The sequence below is a fragment of the Gymnoscopelus braueri genome (genome assembly GCF_963280865.1).
Source record: "Gymnoscopelus braueri genome assembly, chromosome: 13".
Taxonomy (NCBI): Eukaryota; Metazoa; Chordata; class Actinopteri; order Myctophiformes; family Myctophidae; genus Gymnoscopelus; species Gymnoscopelus braueri.
This window is the reverse complement of record NC_137615.1, coordinates 24,693,358-24,716,403: the sequence shown is the minus strand read 5'-3', so window position 1 is coordinate 24,716,403 and position 23,046 is coordinate 24,693,358. Positions and strand designations below refer to the sequence as shown.

Genomic DNA, 23,046 nt, shown 5'->3' with positions numbered 1-23,046 from the left:
CACGATAGTGGTATTTGGCGCTGAGTGGAAGGGGAACCAGGGTTGATACTGTGAGCTGATGAGTTGATGACAGGTGTGTTACTGTCAACAGGAAGAGGTGATGATTTCACTGGGAACAGGTGCACTTGAGCAATGAGCTGGGATAGCCAAGCCTACGGCAAGTCACAGGCACAGAGAGACAGTGGAGAGATAACATAGATACCGTATATACACGTAAATACCACATTGGCTGCTGCTGGTCATTGGAGCAATGCATCAACGTGGTCAACATATTGGTCCGGTCAGCTGCACCTCCTTATGCTTCTATGTCTATTGAAACAATTAAGCTGTGATTATAAATTCCCCCCAAAATGACTTACAGTAGTTGTCATGGGACGATTTTACACTGATTGGCCTAGTAGTAGCCTAGGCGAGAGTAGTTGCAAACACACACACACACACACACACACACACACGCACACGCTCACGCACACGCACAAGCACACGCACACACGCACACACACACAGGGATGAATGAGCAGTAGTGTCTAGCGTGCACTCATTATCCACTTATTCATTTTCAGGAACATGTTTTCACACATGTTCATTTTTAGCCGCAGAGATTAAAAAGAATTTGGTGGTAAGCAGCAATCTAGGTTTTGTATGTTTATTTTTCAACAAGCTTGTGTGTGTGTGTGTGTGTGTGTGTGTGTGTGTGTGTGTGTGTGTGTGTGTGTGTGTGTGTGTGTGTGTGTGTGTGTGTGTGTGTGTGTGTGTGTGTGTGTGTGTGTGTGTGTGTGTGTGTGTGTGTGTGTGTGTGTGTGTGTGTGTGTGTGTGTGTGTGTGTGTGTGTGCGTGCGCGCGCGTGTGTGGTGGGGGGTGAGTGTGTGAGTGCATGTGAGTGTGTATTTGAGTTTATTTACATACAAATGTGTGTATGCATACAGCAGCCAGCCTACTCGCAGTACGTACAGCCATTTACACTTGTCCTTTGGCTACCATACAAATGGCTTGTTAGCGATGTTTACATTCTGTAACAGCAGATAGCAGTTTTCTATGATTTGAATGGTTTGTGTGAATGCATTGTGACAGTTTTTTGCCTCTAAAATTTATATTTGTGCACACTGATAGTAGTCTGTTTTGTTTAACCATAGCATAGGTTACACCTGCTAGGGTACAAGATTGTTTTGTTTTTGGCTGAAAGTGCTGCTTAAAAATGTCAAATTTAATTTTCAACAGCGCTGAAATAATTGACTTTTTTGCAGAAAGGATAAGGGGAATGGAGGAGTGCTTCACTGTACAGTCTGTTCCTACTGTCTGGGAGCTTTGCCCAAAATATAGTTATTAGATTATATACACTATACAGTAGTCACAGGAAAGCAGCACTTCAGAAGCATGAAGAACAAGAAAACACTACAAAAGCTTGAGCCCAATTATATATGTATTATTTTTCTCTTCTTGCAGTATAGCCATCATCAGAGTGTCAAGCCATCATGTGGCGTCTCAATTTTGGGCATGTCACTATAAGCGAAAATGTTCAAAGATTTTTAGAAATTGCAGATCTACAATCTCACAATGCGTCAAAATGCGATGCATTGTGAGCTTGTAGATAGGCTACACTATTACAATATTCAGACTATCAGCACATCATAAGGTGATGGATGAATGATACCCTCACACATGCTAGTCAGTCGGCCTAGTGCACATGATTGGAAAGACAGCCTTACCTAACGGTGAATAAAGAATTATTCCACAATAACCTGAAACTCTAATTACCTGAGGCTGATTCTAAGAATGCCTATATTGAATTGAATGGCATATTTTATTGACACATTTTTAAAAGTATAGCAGTACAATGAGTTAAGAAGACGGCAAATGGATGAGACACATACATTCTATATCCTAAGGCGTATGGTCTAAAACATTTTTTATCAGCCTCTGTATGAGATGGAAACATGAAATAGAATACAGTTGAGAGCTTAAACCTTTGGCTTTTACTGAAAATGACTTTCATTTTCCCTAATGTTCATGATAATTTTCTTTATCAGCTAGATCTTCTGATCAGCCCTATATTGCGCTGATCAGAGCTATGGTCACAGAGTTATGGCCATTTGAAGTGTTAAACACTGCTGTAGTGCAAGTTAGATTTTGTGTGTGACTATTTTCATGGCAGATCCCTGAACAGTGTTTGTGGCATGTTTGGTGCAGATCGGAGCAACGGTGTGCCTCGCAGGTCCGCATGTTACGTTTGTGACGTCCACCCATGGTCGACCCACTCACCGTCGTTTGACCCTCTAGGCAATTTTAATATAGGATACAAAAGGAAAGATAGACATTCAGACATTGTGGAATTAATATAGATTAATTTGTATTTTCTTTGGTGATTGATTTTTCATGTTTTTTAACAAATAACTAGTTGACAGTTTGAATCTTGGTAGTTTTTTTCAGGCCATTTGAGTGGCCCATATTACACAATCTTATGCCTCGCTTGTGAATCATAGATTTATTGAGTATTGTGTATACTGTGAGTGTGTGTGTGTGTGTGTGTGTGTGTGTGTGTGTGTGTGTGTGTGTGTGTGTGTGTGTGTGTGTGTGTGTGTGTGTGTGTGTGTGTGTGTGTGTGTGTGTGTGTGTGTGTGTGTGTGTGTGTGTGTGTGTGTTTTGTCTTGTCACGTAGACTGACAGAGGCTCAAGACAGTTTTACCTCAACTGTAATGTATTGTAGGCTACATGATCCATTTGTAAGTGTACAAATAACCGAATGGGTCCAGATGGTTACATTTGTACCCTCTCTGAAACACTTGAATGAAACACTTTGATACTACATTGTGTGTGTGTGTGTGTGTGTGTGTGTGTGTGTGTGTGTGTGTGTGTGTGTGTGTGTGTGTGTGTGTGTGTGTGTGTGTGTGTGTGTGTGCGTGCGTGCGTGCGTGCGTGCGTGCGTGCGTGCGTGCGTGCGTGCGTGCGTGCGTGCGTGCGTGCGTGCGTGCGTGCGTGCGTGCGTGGGGCGTGGGGTGTGGTGCACAATTAGAGTGGGGTGCATGGAGATTCTTCCCAAGGAGAAAAAAGAAGAAATGAAAACAGTGATGCAATTTTCTGCAATTTGACATATACAACAGACTTTGGGGGGATTTTTTTTTACTTCACTAAATCAGTTTTTGTAGCTCAGCACACTTTATATTAAATATATATCAAATACTGGATATTTCGAGATTTTCATGTAAATTATTTGTTATGGTTATTGAAAATGGCACTTCTACACTAGCTTCTACACTGCTGGCACTTCTTTTTTTAAAGAGCTCAATCTCAGCCTCCTTGAAATCACTATAAATCTTACCTAACATATACTACCTCTTGCACTATCAACCTCCTGATTGAGGCCAGGACTGGGGCTTTCTGCCGTTTCTTTTAAAGAATGATGAAATGTTCTGCTAAATTTTGACCTGGAAATATCAAACGGAATTCAGTTTTTTTCTAACTATAACCTGAGATAGTGGTGGTAAAAGCCTATCGGCTCACTGCCATAAGATTCACATAGCTCGCCTCTCCTTTACCAATTTGAAATGGGATGCAATGCTATCACAAGTATATTTCTGAAATTTGAAAACCAGCGTACAGTTCATCTCCTGCTGTTTTTCCAACTTTTGGAAGAAACCAATACGAAAGTGGCTGTGTGATTTTTTTATTAGATTGAATGATACATGTGAATCACAATTTAATATGATCATAACTACATCTTATAAAAGATGATAATCATAAAATAAAAATATAAAAACATCCGTATACCAAAAATCTGGTGGGGTACTTACCCCCCAGCTTGAATGGGCATGACATCTTTAAAAGTGTGTGTGTGTGTGTGCGCGCGCGCGTGCGCACGTGCATGCGCGCGTGCGCATGTGCATGCGCGTGTTTGAATGTTTGTGTATGCGTGGTCATGCTTGTTTATGTGCGTGAGTGTGAGAGTGAGTTAAGAGCACACATCTGCAGCCCCATCAATCTAAATTCATAGCTGTGTAAACTTGGTGATGTGCATAGAGACAATTTGCAGACATAATCTGCTTTTATTAAGGTCTCATTATTCTTTTATCGCGCTGACCACAGAGGGTATGGGACTGTCCCCATTTAATGTACTGTTCACTAGGTGCAGACCACACCTTCAACAACTGATTCCATATTTTATTCTTAGTCCTGTCACACAAAATTAGCAAAAGATCTGAAATGTTTTGCTATTTTGGAAATTATTTTGCCTATATTGACATGCCCAAAACTGTGTGTGTGTGTGTGTGTGTGTGTGTGTGTGTGTGTGTGTGTGTGTGTGTGTGTGTGTGTGTGTGTGTGTGTGTGTGTGTGTGTGTGTGTGTGTGTGTGTGTGTGTGTGTGTGTGTGTGTGTGTGTGTGTGAGAGAGAGAGATAGAGAGAGGTGAGTCACTGTTTGCAACACATTTTAGTTTAGACCTTAAATTCTTGTGTCAGTCTCATTGACACAAGCTGCTGAATGCTGTAGCGGGTAAGCGCTTTTCTGGTCAAAGGGTTTGTGTGTGTGTGTGTGTGTGTGTGTGTGTGTGTGTGTGTGTGTGTGTGTGTGTGTGTGTGTGTGTGTGTGTGTGTGTGTGTGTGTGTGTGTGTGTGTGTGTGTGTGTGTGTGTGTGTGTGTGTGTGTGTGTGTGTGTGTGTGTGTGTGTGTGTGTGTGTGTGTGTGCGCGCGTGTGCGTGTGCATGAGCGTTCATTTTGGCTCTATTCATCTCTTAAATTGTCGCAAATTCTCATTAACAGAGCCCCAGCTGTCTGAAGAGAGTAAGCGTTATTCTGTGGTAATTATGTATGTGCGTGTGTGTGTGTGTGTGTGTGTGTGTGTGTGTGTGTGTGTGTGCGTGTGCCTGCGTATGTATGGAGTGCTTACATTATATCTGCAACCATTACCAGTCATTTACCACTCATTTGGTCCAATTCACTTGCTGAAGCTCTGCTATTCTTCATTAACAGATGCCCAGGCTGCTTATGCTTAAGTGCTCTGGTGTACAGGGCTGTCATTTATGTACTGTATGTGCGTGCGTGTGTTTGTGTACTGTATGTGTGCGTGTGCGTGCGTGAGTGTGCTGTAATGCAGTACAATAGTTTGGCTTATCTATTTTGTGCTATCCCATCACTATTACAGTTTGACTTATTGATATAAAAAAAACATATGACAAATCAATAATGACATGTGAACATCTCTGCAGCTTTAGTTGTTTTTCCGTCATCATCCATGGAAACCGGAACTGTACTGTAGAATTGTTTAACCCCTCATGATCTGGTGGTGCATTAATTTAATTGTACTGTACCAGTTGTTTATTTTCATTCAGTGAACAATGAGCCACAATATTGTAAGGGAAACAACACCCATTCATTCTCCATTGCCATTTTTTTGGTCTTCCATGCGTTGCGTCAACCACTTTGTTACTGTAGCTCTCTGTCAGTCTCTGTCACGCCATTGGGTGTCACTGTGGACATCCATCACAGTGGGCTGACAGATGGAAATGTATATCTCTAACCCTGGGACTGCTCTGGTGAAGGTACCATCATAATAAAGCTAGGAGCTGTTCAGTCAAGAGAAGCAAGCCTTATTTGTTATGAAACGGATCACTTTAGCAGAGATCTACAATGGCTAGGTATAATAGAGAATGCCTGACAGATTATGAGCAATCGAGTATGCGCTCCTGGTAGGGGTTTCGCCAAAGCATCCGAGTGAAGGAATTCTGTTAATATTAAATTTGACTTGAGTTGACTAGGTATTATAAATTACAAGAGATATATACCACCTGTACTGATGATGGGTATATATCGTGACCTGTGTGCATGAGTGGACATATGTCATAGAGATGCGGACATACTGGTCTATTGAGGGATATTTTATGGAATGTTTCTGCTGTTTTTCTTGTGTAGTAAGGATATTACTAATTTACAGTATGAAAGTCACATCTTCATACTGTAGTTCTTTACCTATACTGGTTGCTTCTTGAACTTCTTACTCTGATTCCATTGGACGTATAATGTACCTGTTGCTCATGCTAGGCCCCGGGTGAAGTTATTACCCTGAGACAATTCAGTAAATTTTCCTTTAGAAAAACTTTGAAATGATGCAAGCATGGATGTATAACTTACATCAAGCCCAGGGCTAGAATTGTACAGTCTGGACTGGACCAACTGCTTGTTACTGTCCTAAATTTGAATTGGGGCTTACAGAGGGGTTACAGAGCGGGCAGTCAATTAGCCTCACCCAGCTGTTCTCCAAAAACCCATAACTTCCATCCCAGCCCCCAAGGACGGTGAGTGTCTGGAGTTAATATCACTTAACGGCTCTCATCCCAAACCACAGCCAGTTTCCAGTGTGAAAGTGTAAGTGTGTAAACATTCAAAAAAAGTCCCCTGGGTGCCATTCCAGGATCAGATTTTACCTACTTAACATTCTAGCTGAAACCCTGTAAATCATCTTGAACATCTGAACTTGGATCTGTCCTCAGGGGAGCTTTTGATTAAAAGATCAAATTAACTGAGCCCATAAAAACAGAGAGAGAGAGAGAGAAGGTGAGAGAGGCACTGGTGGTGTGACTAAATTTATGGAGGAGCATGACCTTACCTGACACCTGACCCTGGTTCCATATTCTCTCAACAATATTGTACCTTTCATCCAATGGATGTCCACCCGAGGCCATACTCACTCAACTTGATTGGTCAACCAATGTCCCTTTATCTTTCTTTACCTGCTGATTATCTAAAAACTGTCTTTTTCCTTAGAACTCATGTCTGACTCAGAAGGTGAGAGAAATGAGACTCTTTATGTGGTCCACATAAAATAAATAATACATTCAAGTCCATGTTAAATAATAATAATAAAGTGATTTTGAATTCAATTACTGAAGCCATAACTCATTAACAGATTTGTGGGTTTTGTCTTTTTTTTTTACCTCTGTGTGGAAAATAGAAAATTGTTAATTAGGATTACAGAAGGTGAGATGTGTTGTTGTGTGAGAGCACATTGATTTAACGTGTGAGTGATCCTCACCTGAAGTCAGGATTGTCACAGGACCAATTAACACTTGTCTTTAACAGCACTGATACAGATACTGTACAGACTGATGTGTTGTTCCCCTCCGTTTTTTCTCTCCTTTCTGCAACAGAATTGCCTCCCGATGGTAAGAGAAACGAATAACGTTAGAGTTTTTTTTTTAACGTGTATTCACTGACAAGCAAACGCCTGCAGGTCTTGCATCAAATTAGTTCAAAAGAAACAAGTGAGGCTATACAGTAGAAGGGATGCTTATTTGTATAGACGGTGATAAGAGCGGTACACAGGGGCAGTGTAAGTTCTGCTGAGGTAGCAGGAGATGACGGGGCCCCCCCAGGGCTTTATATTAGTTCCACTCCTTTTCCCCCTCAACACCAAATATCACAAGCTACAAGCTGTCACATGTAACATGACCTTACCTGACAGGCTCACAACACGTTGTGTTGCGACGTGTAGCAAGCTAGATCTGCTATTTTCACCTAAACCAAAATAGGGACACTAGGGGTTCATATGGTAAGGAAAGGGCTATACCAGCATCAATACATATCAATGTCTATTCACAGCTTTTAATTACTTTGGAGAACATTTAATCCAATAATAAATTCAGCAAAAATGTCTATGTTGATGGCCAAAAATAGGCAAACATCCACCAAAAACAGCCCTACAAGCTCACAGTGTTGGATTGGAGGTAAAACGATGTGATATACTATAGCGTCCTGTCCAGGGCCATAGTATATGGGCCACATGGCTCAGGAAGGCTAGTACCGAAGGCTAATAGCTCACAAGCTTGTTGATCAGCTATTGGCCAAGATATTTGGTGTAGAGGGGAACAAAAAGAAAGTAAGTACTTTAAGTGTAGTGCTTAGTAGTGGTAGGATTAAAATAAATAAATAGACATCAATGATTAAATCCTAATATGAATACCAAATCCTTGCACCTTAGATTTCTGCAATACCGAGCAGATAGATCATTCACACCAACCAGCGAGATCAGAAGAGATCCACTAAAGTGTTGATTTGGCGGTTTGCTTGGTCCGATGTCTGTACTGTATGTTGTATCATTGGTAAGTGGTGATTAAATCACAGCTCCTGTTCTAACTGGACCTGTGTGTGGCCTCTCCCTCATCTGTCACAGATCAAGTTCCAGGGGAGGAGCCTAAGATGTGCGAGGGGACTGGTCTGTTTGTGCTGAAGCCAGAGAGTGCCAGCCCTATGAAAGGTACCATCCACACTGTAAAAGTGGTTGTCAAACCCCCCCCCCCATCTCAAAAATATTTTGTGCCAGGGATTTTTCATTTTTGCCGCGCTATGAGCTTGTATATCTGCTATTTTTGAACAGCCAAAGTATGAAATATGTTAAAGTGGTTGAAATGATTGTGATGCTATTTTTAACTAATTTTGCTGGGGACCCCCTGGTACTCCCCAAGGACCCCTGGGGGTCCCCGGACCCCACTTTGAGAACCAATGCTGTAAAAGTTCAGTTAACTCTGAGTGTACAAATGTAACCAAACGGAGGGTGTTTGGAATTAACGCTGGAGTTAAAATAAACACTCATAATTCTATTGTGTTCCTCCTTCCATCATCAGCATCGTCTCACAGAATAATAATAATAATAGTATTATAATATTTTGATTTGATCCATAACTTCATTGGTGTAACAAAAAAACACATGGAATGTGATATGAACACTTTATGGTAATTAATTACTCCATGGCAGTTGAAATATGTGTAATTGCACGATGTTAAATAATCAGCGTGTCACACCCATATGCATATGGCAGGGAAGGACGTCACCTTTGTGGCTAAAGTGGACTCCTCAACGCTGCTGAGGAAGCCTGCCATGAAATGGTTGAAGGGGAAATGGTGTGACCTTGGTAGCAAAGCTGGGAAGCACCTGGAATTCAAAGAATCTTATGACAGGAACACCAAGGTGTGTGTGTGTGTGTGTGTGTGTGTGTGTGTGTGTGTGTGTGTGTGTGTGTGTGTGTGTGTGTGTGTGTGTGTGTGTGTGTGTGTGTGTGTGTGTGTGTGTGTGTGTGTGTGTGTGTGTGTGTGTGTGTGTGTGTGTGTGTGTGTGTGTGTGTGTGTGTGTGTGTGTGTGTGTGTGCGTGCGTGGGGGTTGAATGGCCACATTCGGCCATCTTTCTTTTCAGTATGTGTTTTCATATGCGCACAATGCATGTGTGCGAGAGCGTGTACAGTGCAACGCTTACTGTATGTATGTATTCATTTAACTGCCTGCATTTAGCTCACCTAACATTCCCTCCCTCCCTCTCTCTATCAGATCTACACTTACGAGATGAGCATCATCAAAGTGGTGGAAGCAGACGCAGGTGGATACCGTTGCGAGGTCACCGCCAAAGACAAGACCGACAGCTGCGCGTTTGAAATCACCGTTGAGGGTAGGTTTTCTCAGAGACGGCTGCTTAATCACATTATTGTCATCTTCCATTCGGTGGATCCCCCGCTCCCATGTAAACCGGCCTTGTCAGCCAATAACTCAACGAGTGCAATGCACATTAGATCCCATCATTTAGTGGCTTAGCGGGGGTCATCGGTCCATTATTCCTGCGCCAGTCACCCCCGCTGAATAATGAATTAACCTAGTGGAGCTCTCACCAGTACCCCCTCCTCTCTGTCTATTTCAGCCGTGCAAGAGGAACAGCAGCAGGCCAACCTCATGGATGCGTTTAAACGATCGTGAGTGTTGGTGCGCCGGCTGAGGTTTCTATTCAACGTGACACCCCGTCACACTGTCTCCCATATGCTCCTCTGTAGATCTCTGCCTTCCGGGCATCTGTCAGTCTGTCTACGAGTATCTCTGCCTTTGCGTGTGTGTGTGTCTATCCCTCCGATTTCCGTGGTATCTGTGGCTTCTGTGAGATTCGATCACGCCCTGTCACGTCCTACTGTCTGCGTCTGCCGTCTGTGTTTCAGGTTTACCTGAGGTCCCTCGTGGTTTAGTGTCTTTGTTGGTGGGGGAGGGGTTTGCGTGTCTTTGTGATGCCGTCTCTGTATCAGTTTTCTCTCTATCTCTCTCTTTCCTCCTCTTTCTCTCTCACTCTCTTTGTTTGTGTTAACTATATCTGTGTATATGTACATATACAGTACTGTATATGTACAAGTCTTTCTGTGAGTTTGTTGGTCTGCTACACGTGTACAGTCAAATCTTCCGTGTTCATTTCACTCTTGAGAGTGTAAACATTGACCCAAGTGGATCCATAGTGGGTCAATTTTTACACCTCCTAAATGAACAATGAGGATTTTACTGTCAGTATCTGTGCTCCCATGTGCATTTTATATGGGCTGAAATCTATTCCAGCACCAAAACTATTCCAGTTTCCATGTTTTTAAACGCTGTATCTATGATTTCCTTCCTCTGATCAGAACGCAGGTTAAAAAAAAAAGTCAAGGGTAAGATGAGAAACACAACATGGTGAAGAATGTCTTCATATTGTGTTTGAGGTGTCTGTGTGTTTACCCTGGAAAATCTGTGAGTTATCTTTATGAAAATTAGAGAAAGACAGAGAGAGAAAGGTGATAAATGAACCGCAACAATTTGATATCAGAAACAGTCTCCACTGTCTTCTGTCAGGAAGTGAGTAAGTATGGAGAGCACCATCTCCAATGGCAGGGCTCAACTGTGTGATTTACACTGTAAAGGATGTTAATTTTAACATGAAGCTCTACGGATAGATGTAACGGTGTCTGTCTTCGATTTAGATCCAAAACAACATCTCAAAACTGGATTATCATGGCATTTTCTGTGCACCTTCATGAACCCCAGGCACTGGCCCCTAATGATTTTGGCGACCCCATGGCCTTAGTTTCCTCTTGTACCAACATTGTGCCACAATTTGCAATTATGCACAAAATACTGTATCTCCAAATCTAATGGGTGTATTTCCATGAAACCTGCTGAGCACATACAGGCTGCCTGGAAAATGAACCCTACTGATTTGGGAAATGTAATGGCCTTTCCTCTACTGCCACCCTTAGGACAAACTTTCCACTTGTAAACAGTGGTGGAAAGTAACTAAGTACATTTACTTAAGTACTGTACTTAAGTACAATTTTGAGGTATTTGTACTTTACTTGAGTATTTCCAATTTCCAATACTTTTACTTCTACTCCACTACATCTCAGAGGCAAATATTGTACTTTAACTCCACTACAATCATTTGAGAACATTAGTTACTAGTTACTTTTCAGATATAAATTATGATATTATGAAACATACATTAACCACTTTAGCCCTGTTTTATACATAGGCTATTTGAAAATAGCCGATCTACAAGCTCACAACGCGTCGCGAGCTTGTAGATCTGCTATTTTCAAACATTTTAGTACTTTTACTTTTGGTACTTTAAGTACATTTTGATGCCAATACTTTTGTACTTTTACTCAAGTACATTTTTAATTCTGGACTTTTACTTGTAACAGAGTATTTTTATTTTGCAGTATTGGTACTTTTACTTAAGTAAAGAATTTGAGTACTTTTTCCACCACTGCTTGTAAACAAGTTATCTGAAAATCAAATGGGCAAATTGCCATGAATTTGCTGCGTGCATTTATGCGCTGAAATACTGTTTAAAAGTTAACCGTATTTGTGAGGTTCTTTGTGAGTATTTGTATATGGGAGTCTGTCCTGACTCCGTTACGAAATGACCCTAGTGATGATTCTCTCTGACCAATCAGTACTGCAGCGTTTTCACGTCCCCTTTGGGCATCACCTGAGCTTGCTTTAACCTCAACGGAGGTGATACCAAAAAAATTACCAGTTAGTACTTTTACCTACTGGAAAAGCAAAAAAGCAGATTTGTGTCAAGGTGAGCTGGTACTATGCAGTGGATGATCATCTTATCTTGGTACCCGCTCAGAGTTAAATTAACACTCCATTTTACTGTGTAATGTATTGTACGTCTCATGGGTTTCGTTCATCTCTTTCCTCAGTGTACAGGAAAGCCTCTGTATTTTCCAGCTTAATATAACCCCACCCATTCTCTTCATTCACTCACTTGCACCCATCCATTATGCGCATCTCTTTTCCCTCAAATTACAGTGTGTTCCATGTTTGAAATAGCCCAGGATCTCCATCATATCCTCCAGTCATATTAAGCTATTTCACACTGGTCCATTTGGGTCCATTGTTCAATTAACACTGAGGACTTTACTGTGTTTATACACACTGACAGTACAATGTGAATGTTAGAGAAGCACTAATTGCAGTGCATTCATACTTGTACTGTATGTTCATATATCACAGAACAGTGTATGTAGGCACTAGACCTGTATGTCAGTATAATGCTACATATTTCGGTGGTGTATGCCTGTATTTGTCTTGTTTCCTGTTTGAACAGTGCAAGCTCTTGCTTATGTTGTGCCTCTGTGACAAATTTGTGGCTTGTCAGTGTCTTGTCCAATATTTGTCTGTCACTTGAATCTAGGGCGCCGTGGTTGTTCGTAGTCTTCATCAAAGCTTTTTGCTCTATCCAATGTGTTCACTCACTCATCCTATTTTTTTCTGCGTCAATCAGAAACAGAGCGAAGAAAGGGTAAGCCGTCACCAGAGGCACCGATTCATTACAACCTCACCGAATGAATGACAGTGAATGCACTCATGTTGTGTTTGTTGTTCTTATAATTGCGTCTCGTAATTTCTTCAGCTATTTATAGGGCCTCTGTAATGTGGAAGAAAATTGCCGTGTCTTATATATTATTCCAGTTTCTACTATTGCTCTTTCTCACCATTCAATCCAAAATTCAATGATTTTTGTAAATTTCAGTTTTGTTTAGGTGTAGGTACCATGCTATTTAGATAGACGCTATGGGAGTCACTAAACTTATATTCTCTCACATTTATCTTGTAATGAAAACCGTCTTGATTCATTTCCCCCAGTGGTGACGGAGATGAGGACGCCGGCGACCTTGACTTCAGTGCTCTGCTCAAGAAAAGGTAAATTACACCCAGTGTGAAACAGTCTTTACTGTAACACTTTTACCTCTGCCTCATTCTCACGGTTTCTGTCTTTCTCTCTCTCTCTCTCTCTCTCTCTCTCTCTCTCTAACACACACTCACACACACTCACTCACACACACTCACACACTCACACACTCACACACACACTCACACTCACACTCACACTCACACTCACACACACAGGGCAAAAAAGAAAGAGGAAGACCCCAAAGACGAGGTGGACGTGTGGGCGATCTTGCAAGCTGCCCCGCCCAGCGACTACGAGAAGATTGCCTTTGAGAATGGCATTACAGACTTCACGGGCATGCTGAAGATGCTGAATAAGTTGAAGAAAAAAAAGGAACCCAAGAAGTGTGATGGTGAGGAGGGAGTGTATGGGAGGGGGGAGGGAGGAAGAAGGGGGGGGGGGTACCAGGAGAGAGAGAGAGAGAGAGAGAGAGAGAGAGAGAGAGAGAGAGAGAGAGAGAGAGAGAGAGAGAGAAGAATGGAGCACATGTATGACTGACCATACACAGTAATTTAACTACAACTGTACCAAAGGAACAAAATGGACACATAAGGGTCCATTTTGATTCTCCTTATGCACTCTCTGACCTACAGTAGGGGTGAGGGCTGCATAGTGCCCCGAACTCTAAAATTGTATTATGGGAATTCTTTGACAAAAACATTCAATTTGAGTTGGAGCTGTTGCCTTGTATCTCATAATGTTGCTCATGATGCTTATGTTGTCTGTTGATGTTGATGAAAAAGTTGATGCGTGTATGGGGCCTCAAGACTTAAGAAGGACCTTCTTAAGTCACTTAAAGAAGGACCTTCTTAAGTGATGTAGTGGGCTGTAAATAAATACCATTTAACCACATGAAACCTAGCGTCCCGTTTCTGGTGAAGACAATATGGGTCTACAAGTAGATCTGCAATTTTTTATCTGCCGTTTCTGAACAAAAAATGTTTTGACCTATGGCTCTATGCAATATGGCCCAAATCATAGATTATTTTTTCAACCTCAATGCTGATTCTCAGAAATGTCACCTACCATATTGAACGTGACTGTTGTGTTGAATTCGGATGCAATCACAATATCAATGTGCGAGTGCGTGCATTGCAAACCTGCCTATATACATACACATCTTAATAATGCACTCTCTAAATAGTACGGTATGTCACTGTGCTGGATTTAAGATCAGCTTATGGTTGGCACAATCTCTTTAACTTTTCTCACTGTTCCTAGGATAGCAATGCGCTAGATCACATCTCATTTTAAGACCAACAACGTCCATCAGCGAGCCAAGTACATTTGGTAATTATACAAATGACAACTGCGTTGGTTGTAAACTGCCAATGATAATTGCGCTGCGCCTTTTAGCACCGGGTGTACAATAGGGCCCTTGGTGTCAAGGGAAAAAGGAGGGGACCAAGTATAAACGCCTGGGGTACCCCAGTCAACTGAAGTATATAAGGTTTAAGTGGTTAAAGGCACGATGGAGGAAAATCTATTACCATGCTATTTATATTGATATACGTTTAGCATTAGCATAGATTGTGTGTTGGAGATGTGCAGTAGTTAAAGCGTAAAGTACTGACATGTGAACCTCCTCCTCAGCCTTCCTGTCCAGACTGGAGTCACAGTACACAGTGGACAAAGGCAAAAGGATCCAGCTGAGCGTAGATGTCGTTGACTCCAACGCCCAGGTCAAATGGTTCAAGAACGGAACGGAAATCAAACCCTCTGCCAAGTGAGCAAACCAAAACTATTATTATTTGTGTGTGTGTGTGTGTGTGTGTGTGTGTGTGTGTGTGTGTGTGTGTGTGTGTGTGTGTGTGTGTGTGTGTGTGTGTGTGTGTGTGTGTGTGTGTGTGTGTGTGTGTGTGTGTGTGTGTGTGTGTGTGTGTGTGTGTGTGTGTGTGTTCTTGGTGTGACTGTGTATTGCTGCTATAGGTCAGAGCCTGCCAAATCACGCTTTTGACACAACAAGCTTTCAGGCGGTCTCATGCCTACAGTATCACGCTCCCCAAGAACATCATACATACATACATACGTTCATGCATGCAACGTGCATTCATGCACAAGACAACCTACCATCCATGTCCTTTGTTTTTATTTTGAATGTAATTGAATTAATTGTTAAATTAAGTAAAATAAGAATAATATCTACAAGCTCACAATGGACGTGTTTTTCTATTTCTTTCTAAATCTTTTATAGGGCTTAAGTGATTATAGCCAGGAATAGACAACACTTATGCCATATCACGATATTACAACATCCACAATTCCAGATGATATCTAGTCACATGTCATAATATCAATATATCCATATATTGCCCAGCTAGTTGAGAGTCAATATTCAAAACTTAAGCTACCCCTTCTTCTCCCCCCCCCCCCCCTCCCTGTTTGCCAGGTACGTGTTTGAGAGTATTGGCAATAAACGGACTCTCACTATCAACAAGTGCAACCTGGCAGATGACGCAGCCTACGAGTGTGTGATCGGAGAGGATAAGCTCTTTACGGAGCTCGTTGTCAAAGGTACGCAGCTCATTGTCGCATAGCTTCCCTTTGTGGTGGAGGTGGAGGGAGCTCTTTTCAGTTTTGTGAGGGGTGTTATTTCATCTCTGCGAGTCTTGTCTGCTCAGCTGTCCTCATTTGTCTTTGCGTGTCAGTTTTATGTCTCGCCACGTGGTATCCTGCTCTGTTGGCTGCTTAGTCATTATGTTTCTGATGCTTGAATTGTTTAGGGTTTATGTTTATCGCCCCCACAGCATTGCCGGCGTTTGTTTATGTCAGATATTATGTTCATCGTGTGTCTTTGTTATATTATATTCGTTGGGTCTTCTCTCTATGCATGAGATTATCAGAGTATTATAGTACTGTAGCTTAAGACTACACAGTGAAATTAGATGTGTTAATTTAACTCTGAAAGTATAAAAATGGACCTATAAGTATGGAATTGCTGCCTCTATGTAAAAACAAAAAAGGTATTTGTTTTTAAATTCTCACAGTTATATTCTCTCAGAATATCAGAGTTTCGTTCTTGCAATACCCACTTTAAACCACAGAATTCGGAGACATAAAATTGCGAGAAAAAAACAAATTCAAGCCTTTTTATTTTGATTCAGCGGTGGAAATGGGCTTCCATAATTGCAGGTCAGTTTTTACACTTCCATAGTTAAATGAACACTCCAGATTCTAATTTGTAGTTGCTGGTAAATGAAGCACACACTATGGGCTCATTCCTGCTCATCCTGTACCTGCATTATCAGAGGCCATTGAAAAGGGTAACTACAGACACTAGTATCTATTGTCTTTTTGCATCCATGTCCACATGTGGGCCCTGTTGCTGTTCGCGAATGTCTTTATCAATATCACAATGTTGTGTGTTGATTTATCCGGACATTACAGAAGGCAGTGGGGTGTTAAGCAGGTGGCAGACAGTATCTACAGCTCAGCGTTGTACTGTCAAACTCTGTTACTCAACACATAAAGTACCTGGGCTTTTCCCATGTTGTGGCATGGACTGGTGTATATTGTGTTTCTGTGAACATGACATGAAACTGTATATGTTAAAGTGGTGCCATGATTCAGTTAGAGACAGAATTGATGGGGTCTTTCAACTGACAGGAAAAAAAAGGATGTTTAAATGGCAGAGAGAGTGGATGTTGAGATGTTGAGCTAGGTTGAGACAGCTAGCCGTCATCCCCAGAGTGTTGTGGTGCAGACGCCTTTACTTGGACTTAACAGCATATTAATTGTTAGGAATGTTGTTGTGAATGTGAATGAAATCCATAAGTGTTACAAATGTAATATTACACATGTCTTTACCCCAATTCATTAGCGTGGGAAAGACATATTAGTACGCATATAAAGCACCCCCAGTGATGGAAATAGATGCTAAATGAAGTGGCTAGTAGAGACTGTATAAGAAGAGGGTTATTTAGTATGTCCACCAGGTAGATGCAGGCTGAGACACAGTGGTGGAAAAAACGTGCTAACCCTAGCATGTTATTATTATTTCTTTTCTAGAACATGATCTTAAAAATGTAAATTGGTTGATGCTTGCTTTTGAGGCCCAATAATGGAACATATATAGGTTGTACCGCCCCTCCTAGTTCACCTCCTGACTTCCTCCACTCTTTTGCTCAAGTCAGAGAGAGAGGTCAAATTCCATGTGTGAATTCTGAATACAGTATAGTCAAGATGTTATCTAGGTAAATGTTTATCAATAGTGTGTCAGACTGAGGTGTGAGGATGGCAGTTTGGATGACTTGGTTATACAGCCTCACTGTCGCTGTACCACACACACACACACACACACACACACACACACACACACACACACACACACACACACACACACACACACACACTAGGGGTGGGACGATATGGGTAGCTCGCGATACGATAACTGTGGCGATATCTGGCCCACGATAACGATAATATCACGATACACACTATCTGCGATACTCGATATATTGCAAGAAATGTAATCAACGATATATCACAATATCTGTAACTGAAAAATAAAAGGCAAAAATCTGGAATCATGCATTTATTCCGAAAGCTTATTAGATGTTTGTGCATAACAAACTGGCCTAGTAAAATGTACAACAATGTGCATGCATAGTGCCTCCTCCTCACAGTAAAACACTGACTGTACCTGTCCACAAGAAAGGATGCAAAATAACCCCTCTAAAATATCTTGTGCAAATTGAATTTACAGGGGGGAAATGCTTTCTTAATAATGAGAGTAGCAACTTGTTTTATGTAAACCTAGCAGGGCTTAACAAGTACCACCAATTTGTTTTATGTAAACTTTGACCCATTTCATTCTTATTACTTTGATAAGAATACAATACAATCCTGGGCTCATATCAGTGGTTAGGATGTATGCAAGCAGCAGCAGCAGCAGCAGCAGCAGCAGCAGCAGCAGCAGCAGCAGCAGCAGCAGCAGCAGCACTAGTAGTAGTAGCACTAGTAGTAGTAGCACTAGTAGTAGTAGTAGTAGCACTAGTAGTAGTAGTCCGCCCACTTAAAGGTTTCATGACGTTCAGTTTTACCACACATTAAAAGTCTTTGTCATGGTCCTTCAAACGTGTATAGAAAGTTTTAACAAAAAATTCCACTCCATTGATCCATGGCAGGTGTTTTTCTCTCACATTTCTAAAGCCTTTTCAACTGCAATGAAAAAAGAAATCTTTGCCTGCGGGTGTCGCTGGTGAGGGATTTTGCCTGTCAATCATCGCCTCTGCTCCGCCCCCCCCAAAGGAAAGGATAGGGGAGGGGAGGGGCGAGGAGGAGAGTGGGCGGGATTAATCGGCTGTGACCTCACTGCCGAAGGGCCAAGCTCAGATTACTTTTCAGCCTAATCATTCAGAAAACCCCAGACCACAGAAAATCCACTGAATGTTCAAAGTTCAGATTTTTTGGGTGTAATTGAGGTCATAAAACCCCCAAAAAAACATTACAAAAAAAAGAAGTGAAAATGAATGTCATGATACCTTTAACCCTCATTTACCTCAACAGCGCTACCACAGCCAGGACCGGCTGGCATGAAGTACTGCACTCTGTACAACCGGGGGAATCCATAGAGCACATGCATGGTGTAATAATGTTACACCATGCATGTGCAATGTAAATATGATTTGCTTTAGTTTCAAAATAATTATAACTAATGCAATGTAACTATTGTTCATGTATGTGATGCTAAATATAATACTGCAACACAACAATAAAAAACAATAAAAAAAGAAAGAAAATCATATTTGCCGGCAGTGTATCGATTATTTATCGCGGGAGGGAGTATCGCAATATATCGTAATATCGATACACACACACAGGCTGTGATTCAGGCGGTGGAGAGGCCGTCTGGGATTGTAAGGTTCCTGGTTCAATCCCTGCCTCCTCCTGGCTTTCTGTCAAGGTGTCTTCGAGCAAGACACTGAACCCTTAACTGCTTCCAGTATGCAGGTTGGTACCTGGTCTGGTTGCCTCCACCATCGGTGTGTGAATGTGTGTGAGTGCATTTGTAAAGTGCTTTGGATAAAGGTGCTATATAAATGCAGTCCTATTTACCATTGACACTGCTCAAGTGGCTTCGATGGCTCTGTAACTTTATGGTACCCCTTGATGACATTTGACCAAGACCCGTTGTTTCTCCCCAGCGCCCCCAATCACCATCACCAAGCTGCTGGATGACGTGCACACAATTGTGGGTGAGAAGGTGGAGTTTGAGGTGGAAGTATCTGAGGAAGGAGCCAATGTGAAATGGTGAGGGATTTTAAGGATTATGGATTTGAAACAAAACTGACTTTACTTTACTTTACTTAAATGAAATCAAATTGAATGTGATGTTTTGGCAATTACCCCATGTTGGTGGCTCATTCATGGCGTACAGGACCCCAATGAATAGCTGTAGACCAGAACCCTGCGCTCCCCACTGCGGGGTGTAGTCTGTACCTGGTAGGGGGTGGGAGGTAGTGAATGGAGTGTAATAACATCGGCAAACGTGAAAATGCTTTACCATCCCTAAATTTTGATAACTGCTTTTAAATCCCTCAATGGGCTGACCCCCTTTTACCTGGCTGAACTTATTGAACGCCATAACCCAGTTAGAGCTTTAAGGTCAGCTGACCTCTCATTATTGACTTAGCCAACCGCCCGACTGAAAACTAGGGGCAACCATGCTTTTGCAGTGGCTGTTCCCCAGGCCCTGTTGTGACCTTCCCCTTCACATTAGATCCGCCCAGTCCATCGAGGTTTTAAAGTCCTTGCTTAAGGCTCACTTTTTCGACTTGGCTTTTAATCACAGCCGAGCTTAATTTTTACTTCATCACCTCCTGTTTGATAGTTTTTTTGATTGTATTTGATTGTATTGTTTTGTTGTATGGTTTTTTGACCTGTACAGCACTTTGGTCGACTACAGTCGTTTTTAAGTGTTACATGTTTTATTTTGATTTGATTTGATTTGATCATTTAAAAAAGGATGGGGAAACAGGTCTTCGGCAGGCCAACAGATAATAATAGTATGGGTTTGAAAAAATCTGCAAAGCTTTTTCCTGTGAATGTTTAATGTTCATATCAGCAATTGTTATAATAATATTTCCTCGAGAGCATTTCCCTAAACTTAAGAATACTCATCTGAGCATAAAAGTGCATCTTTAGTATTTATTTGCCTCAAGTTCTATGTGCCAAAGCCTTGGGATCTGCAGTTAGTACAGTATTTGTGTAGAACATTCCAAACAGGTCTCTGTGTGTGTGTGTGTGTGTGTGTGTGTGTGTGTGTGTGTGTGTGTGTGTGTGTGTGTGTGTGTGTGTGTGTGTGTGTGTGTGTGTGTGTGTGTGTGTGTGTGTGTGTGTGTGTGTGTGTGTGTGTGTGTGTGTGTGTGTGTGTGTGTGTGTGTGTGTGTGCGTGCGTGCGTGCGTGCGTGCGTGCGTGCGTGCGTGCTGCATGGTTATTATGGTGTGTTTCTTTATAGGATGAAAGATGGTGTGGAGCTGAACAGAGACACACCAGGTTCAAAGTACAGGTTTAAGAAGGATGGCAAAAAGCACCAACTGATCATTAATGAAGCTACCACGGAGGACATTGGAACGTACTATGCTATCACCACTGGCGGAGAGTCAAAAGCAGAGTTGGAAGTTGAAGGTACCTTTTTTCTTGTTAAGATTAGGACATGCACTTGCTGTATGTACCCGTACTGTATGTGTAAACCAACATCTGATACATTATATAATGTATAAACTGTACGTGTCTCATCCAAAGCTTAGATTTAACCTGAATCCTATTGTTCTACTGTGAAAATCTGACGTAACATTTACGCAGTGTGTTCTGTCTTGAAAGCACTAAGACGCTAGATAACGCCAGCCTACCGATTTGGTCATATTTTCACGTGTCCTCACAACAGATAAGATACACGTAAAAAATCGGCAAAGTTGTCCTTTAAAGTAACATGGGGAACCCAGTTGCTCAACTAGCTTACCTGCTGCCTGGATTAGACGTTGCATGGCATCACTCCTCTTCGTTCTTACACAGTCAATTCTTCAGTGTTAATTTAACTCCATGGATCCATGTGGTTACATTTGTACTCTTGTCTCTCAGAGTTACAAATACATAAAATGAACAATTATTAACGTGTACTTCCCTGTCCCTGTCTCTTCATGCTGCCCTTCACATTGAAAGGCAGAAATATCTTTCTAATTCACTAACGTTTACTTCTCTTCTCTTGCTCTTCCTCTTCATCTTCCTCTCCGTCTGTGCTTCAGAGAAGGAGCTGGAGGTGCTGCAGAGTTTAGCTGACCTGTCGTTGAAGGCTTCAGAGCAGGCTGTGTTCAAGTGTGAAGTGTCTGACGAAAACGTAAAAGGGAAGTGGTTCAAGGACGGCGTTGAAGTGCAGCCCAGCAAACGCATCAAAATGTCACACATCGGAAGGTACGACGCTAGACCGCCTCAGGTCAATGTCTGAGTGTCCGATAGGCCTCGTTATCAACTTCACCCACGCAAACACGCATGCACAAATGCACAGATACAGTAGGTTCACATTTTAAGGACGTGTAAAGATTTTGTAAAAGCATGGTCTCTCAACTGCATGGCTTCACTATAAATGCTGCACAGAATCTTCCTAGTTTCCTATATTTTAAGCCAAATTTGCTTTATGGTCATGATTCACCAGGAGCCTGGATGGCTTGGTTCTAGGCTTAAAATAATTGATATAAATATTTTCAGAAATCTCTATTGGGGAAATGAATGGGCGTTCTATCTGTGGCACCACAAAATGATACCACGAGGAAGATTCTGTGCAGCATTTATAGTGAAGTCATGCAATTGAGAGACCATGCTTTGCCCTATAGTCTTACGGCCTGCAAACCTGTTATTCTACAACACACACACACACGCACACACGCACACGCACACGCACACGCACACGCACACGCACACACACACACACACAGAGTCCTTGAGGGGGTTACCAGGAATATCAGTCCATCCAGCAGATGACATGCCAAGGCGATAATGGTAATGGTCACACAAGGCCAATTTCTCACTCACTCCCTGATATTTCATTATAAAGTATGTTGCCGGGTGACTGTATTTTGCATAACCGTGGGACATGATGGGTGTTGTCTCCTTGGTAACATCTGGTAACATTTTTCCCAGGATTCACAAGCTGACGGTTGATGACGTACAGCCAGAGGATGCTGGAGATTATACCTTTGTTCCTGAGGGCTATGCACTTTCTCTCTCTGCAAAACTTAACTTCATTGGTAAGTAGAGAGAGAGAGGGAGGGAGAGAGAGAGGCTGAGAGAGAGAGAGAGAGAGAGCGAGAGGGAGAGAGAGAGACTGACAATATGAGGCTCTTGACGGTTTTGCTGAATACACGCAAACCCTCTCAAAGTTTGAATAACGCTGATTCACATCTTTTTCCTATTTTCCTCAGAAATCAAGATTGAGTATGTTCCCCACCAAGGTAAGTCGGGTTTTTAGCAGAATATATCAAATGCTTTTTACTGGCTGGATTGCTAAACCACACTACTGTATATGGCCCCTTTTGACAACCAGCCTTTTGGTTCACCCCCCACACCCTCTAAAGGCCAATTTATACTTTGCCGTGCGACACCATCACTCGCCGAAAATAGTCGACCTACAAGCTCACAACTAGTCGCATCCGCAACGCACTGTGAGCTTGTAGGCCTGCTATTTTCGGCAAGTGACACTGTCGTGCAATGAAGTGTAAATCAGGCTATTGCTGAAAATCACAGATCCTCCCAAGATCCATCTGGACACCAGCGGCGTAGGCAATAAGAACACCATTGTTGTTGTTGCTGGCAACAAGCTCCGCCTCGATGTGGAGATCACAGGAGATCCCGTCCCCACTGTGTGTTGGATGAGAGGAGACACAGTAAGGACTGCTCTCTCTCTCTCTCTCTCTCTCTCTCTCTCTCTCTCTCTCTCTCTCTCTCTCTCTCTCTCTCTCTCTCTCTCTCTCTCTCTCTCTCTCTCTAATGCCCAATATATGCCCCGTCATACGATGGTGTCGCGTGCCAAAAATAGC

The 23,046-nt window shown here is 42.1% G+C and overlaps 1 protein-coding gene across 3 annotated transcripts in view; it reads left to right on the top strand.

Annotated features, from left to right (window-relative positions):
* mybpc2a (myosin binding protein Ca) overlaps positions 1-23,046 on the top strand; it is a 51,713-nt gene that overhangs the window by 16,009 nt on the left and 12,658 nt on the right. For 2 of the 3 annotated variants that reach the window (XM_080448199.1, XM_080448198.1), the window contains exons 2-15: positions 8,160-8,243; positions 8,806-8,954; positions 9,309-9,426; positions 9,673-9,724; positions 12,924-12,980; positions 13,188-13,363; positions 14,605-14,737; positions 15,401-15,525; positions 19,158-19,263; positions 20,472-20,641; positions 21,259-21,424; positions 22,151-22,257; positions 22,432-22,461; positions 22,754-22,893. In XM_080448199.1, the coding sequence (XP_080304325.1) occupies positions 8,160-8,243; positions 8,806-8,954; positions 9,309-9,426; positions 9,673-9,724; positions 12,924-12,980; positions 13,188-13,363; positions 14,605-14,737; positions 15,401-15,525; positions 19,158-19,263; positions 20,472-20,641; positions 21,259-21,424; positions 22,151-22,257; positions 22,432-22,461; positions 22,754-22,893 (1,613 nt within the window). Of the gene's footprint in view, positions 1-7,137; positions 7,153-8,159; positions 8,244-8,805; positions 8,955-9,308; positions 9,427-9,672; positions 9,725-12,923; positions 12,981-13,187; positions 13,364-14,604; positions 14,738-15,400; positions 15,526-19,157; positions 19,264-20,471; positions 20,642-21,258; positions 21,425-22,150; positions 22,258-22,431; positions 22,462-22,753; positions 22,894-23,046 lie in introns of all 3 variants that reach the window. The other variant, XM_080448197.1, reaches the window with a different exon arrangement.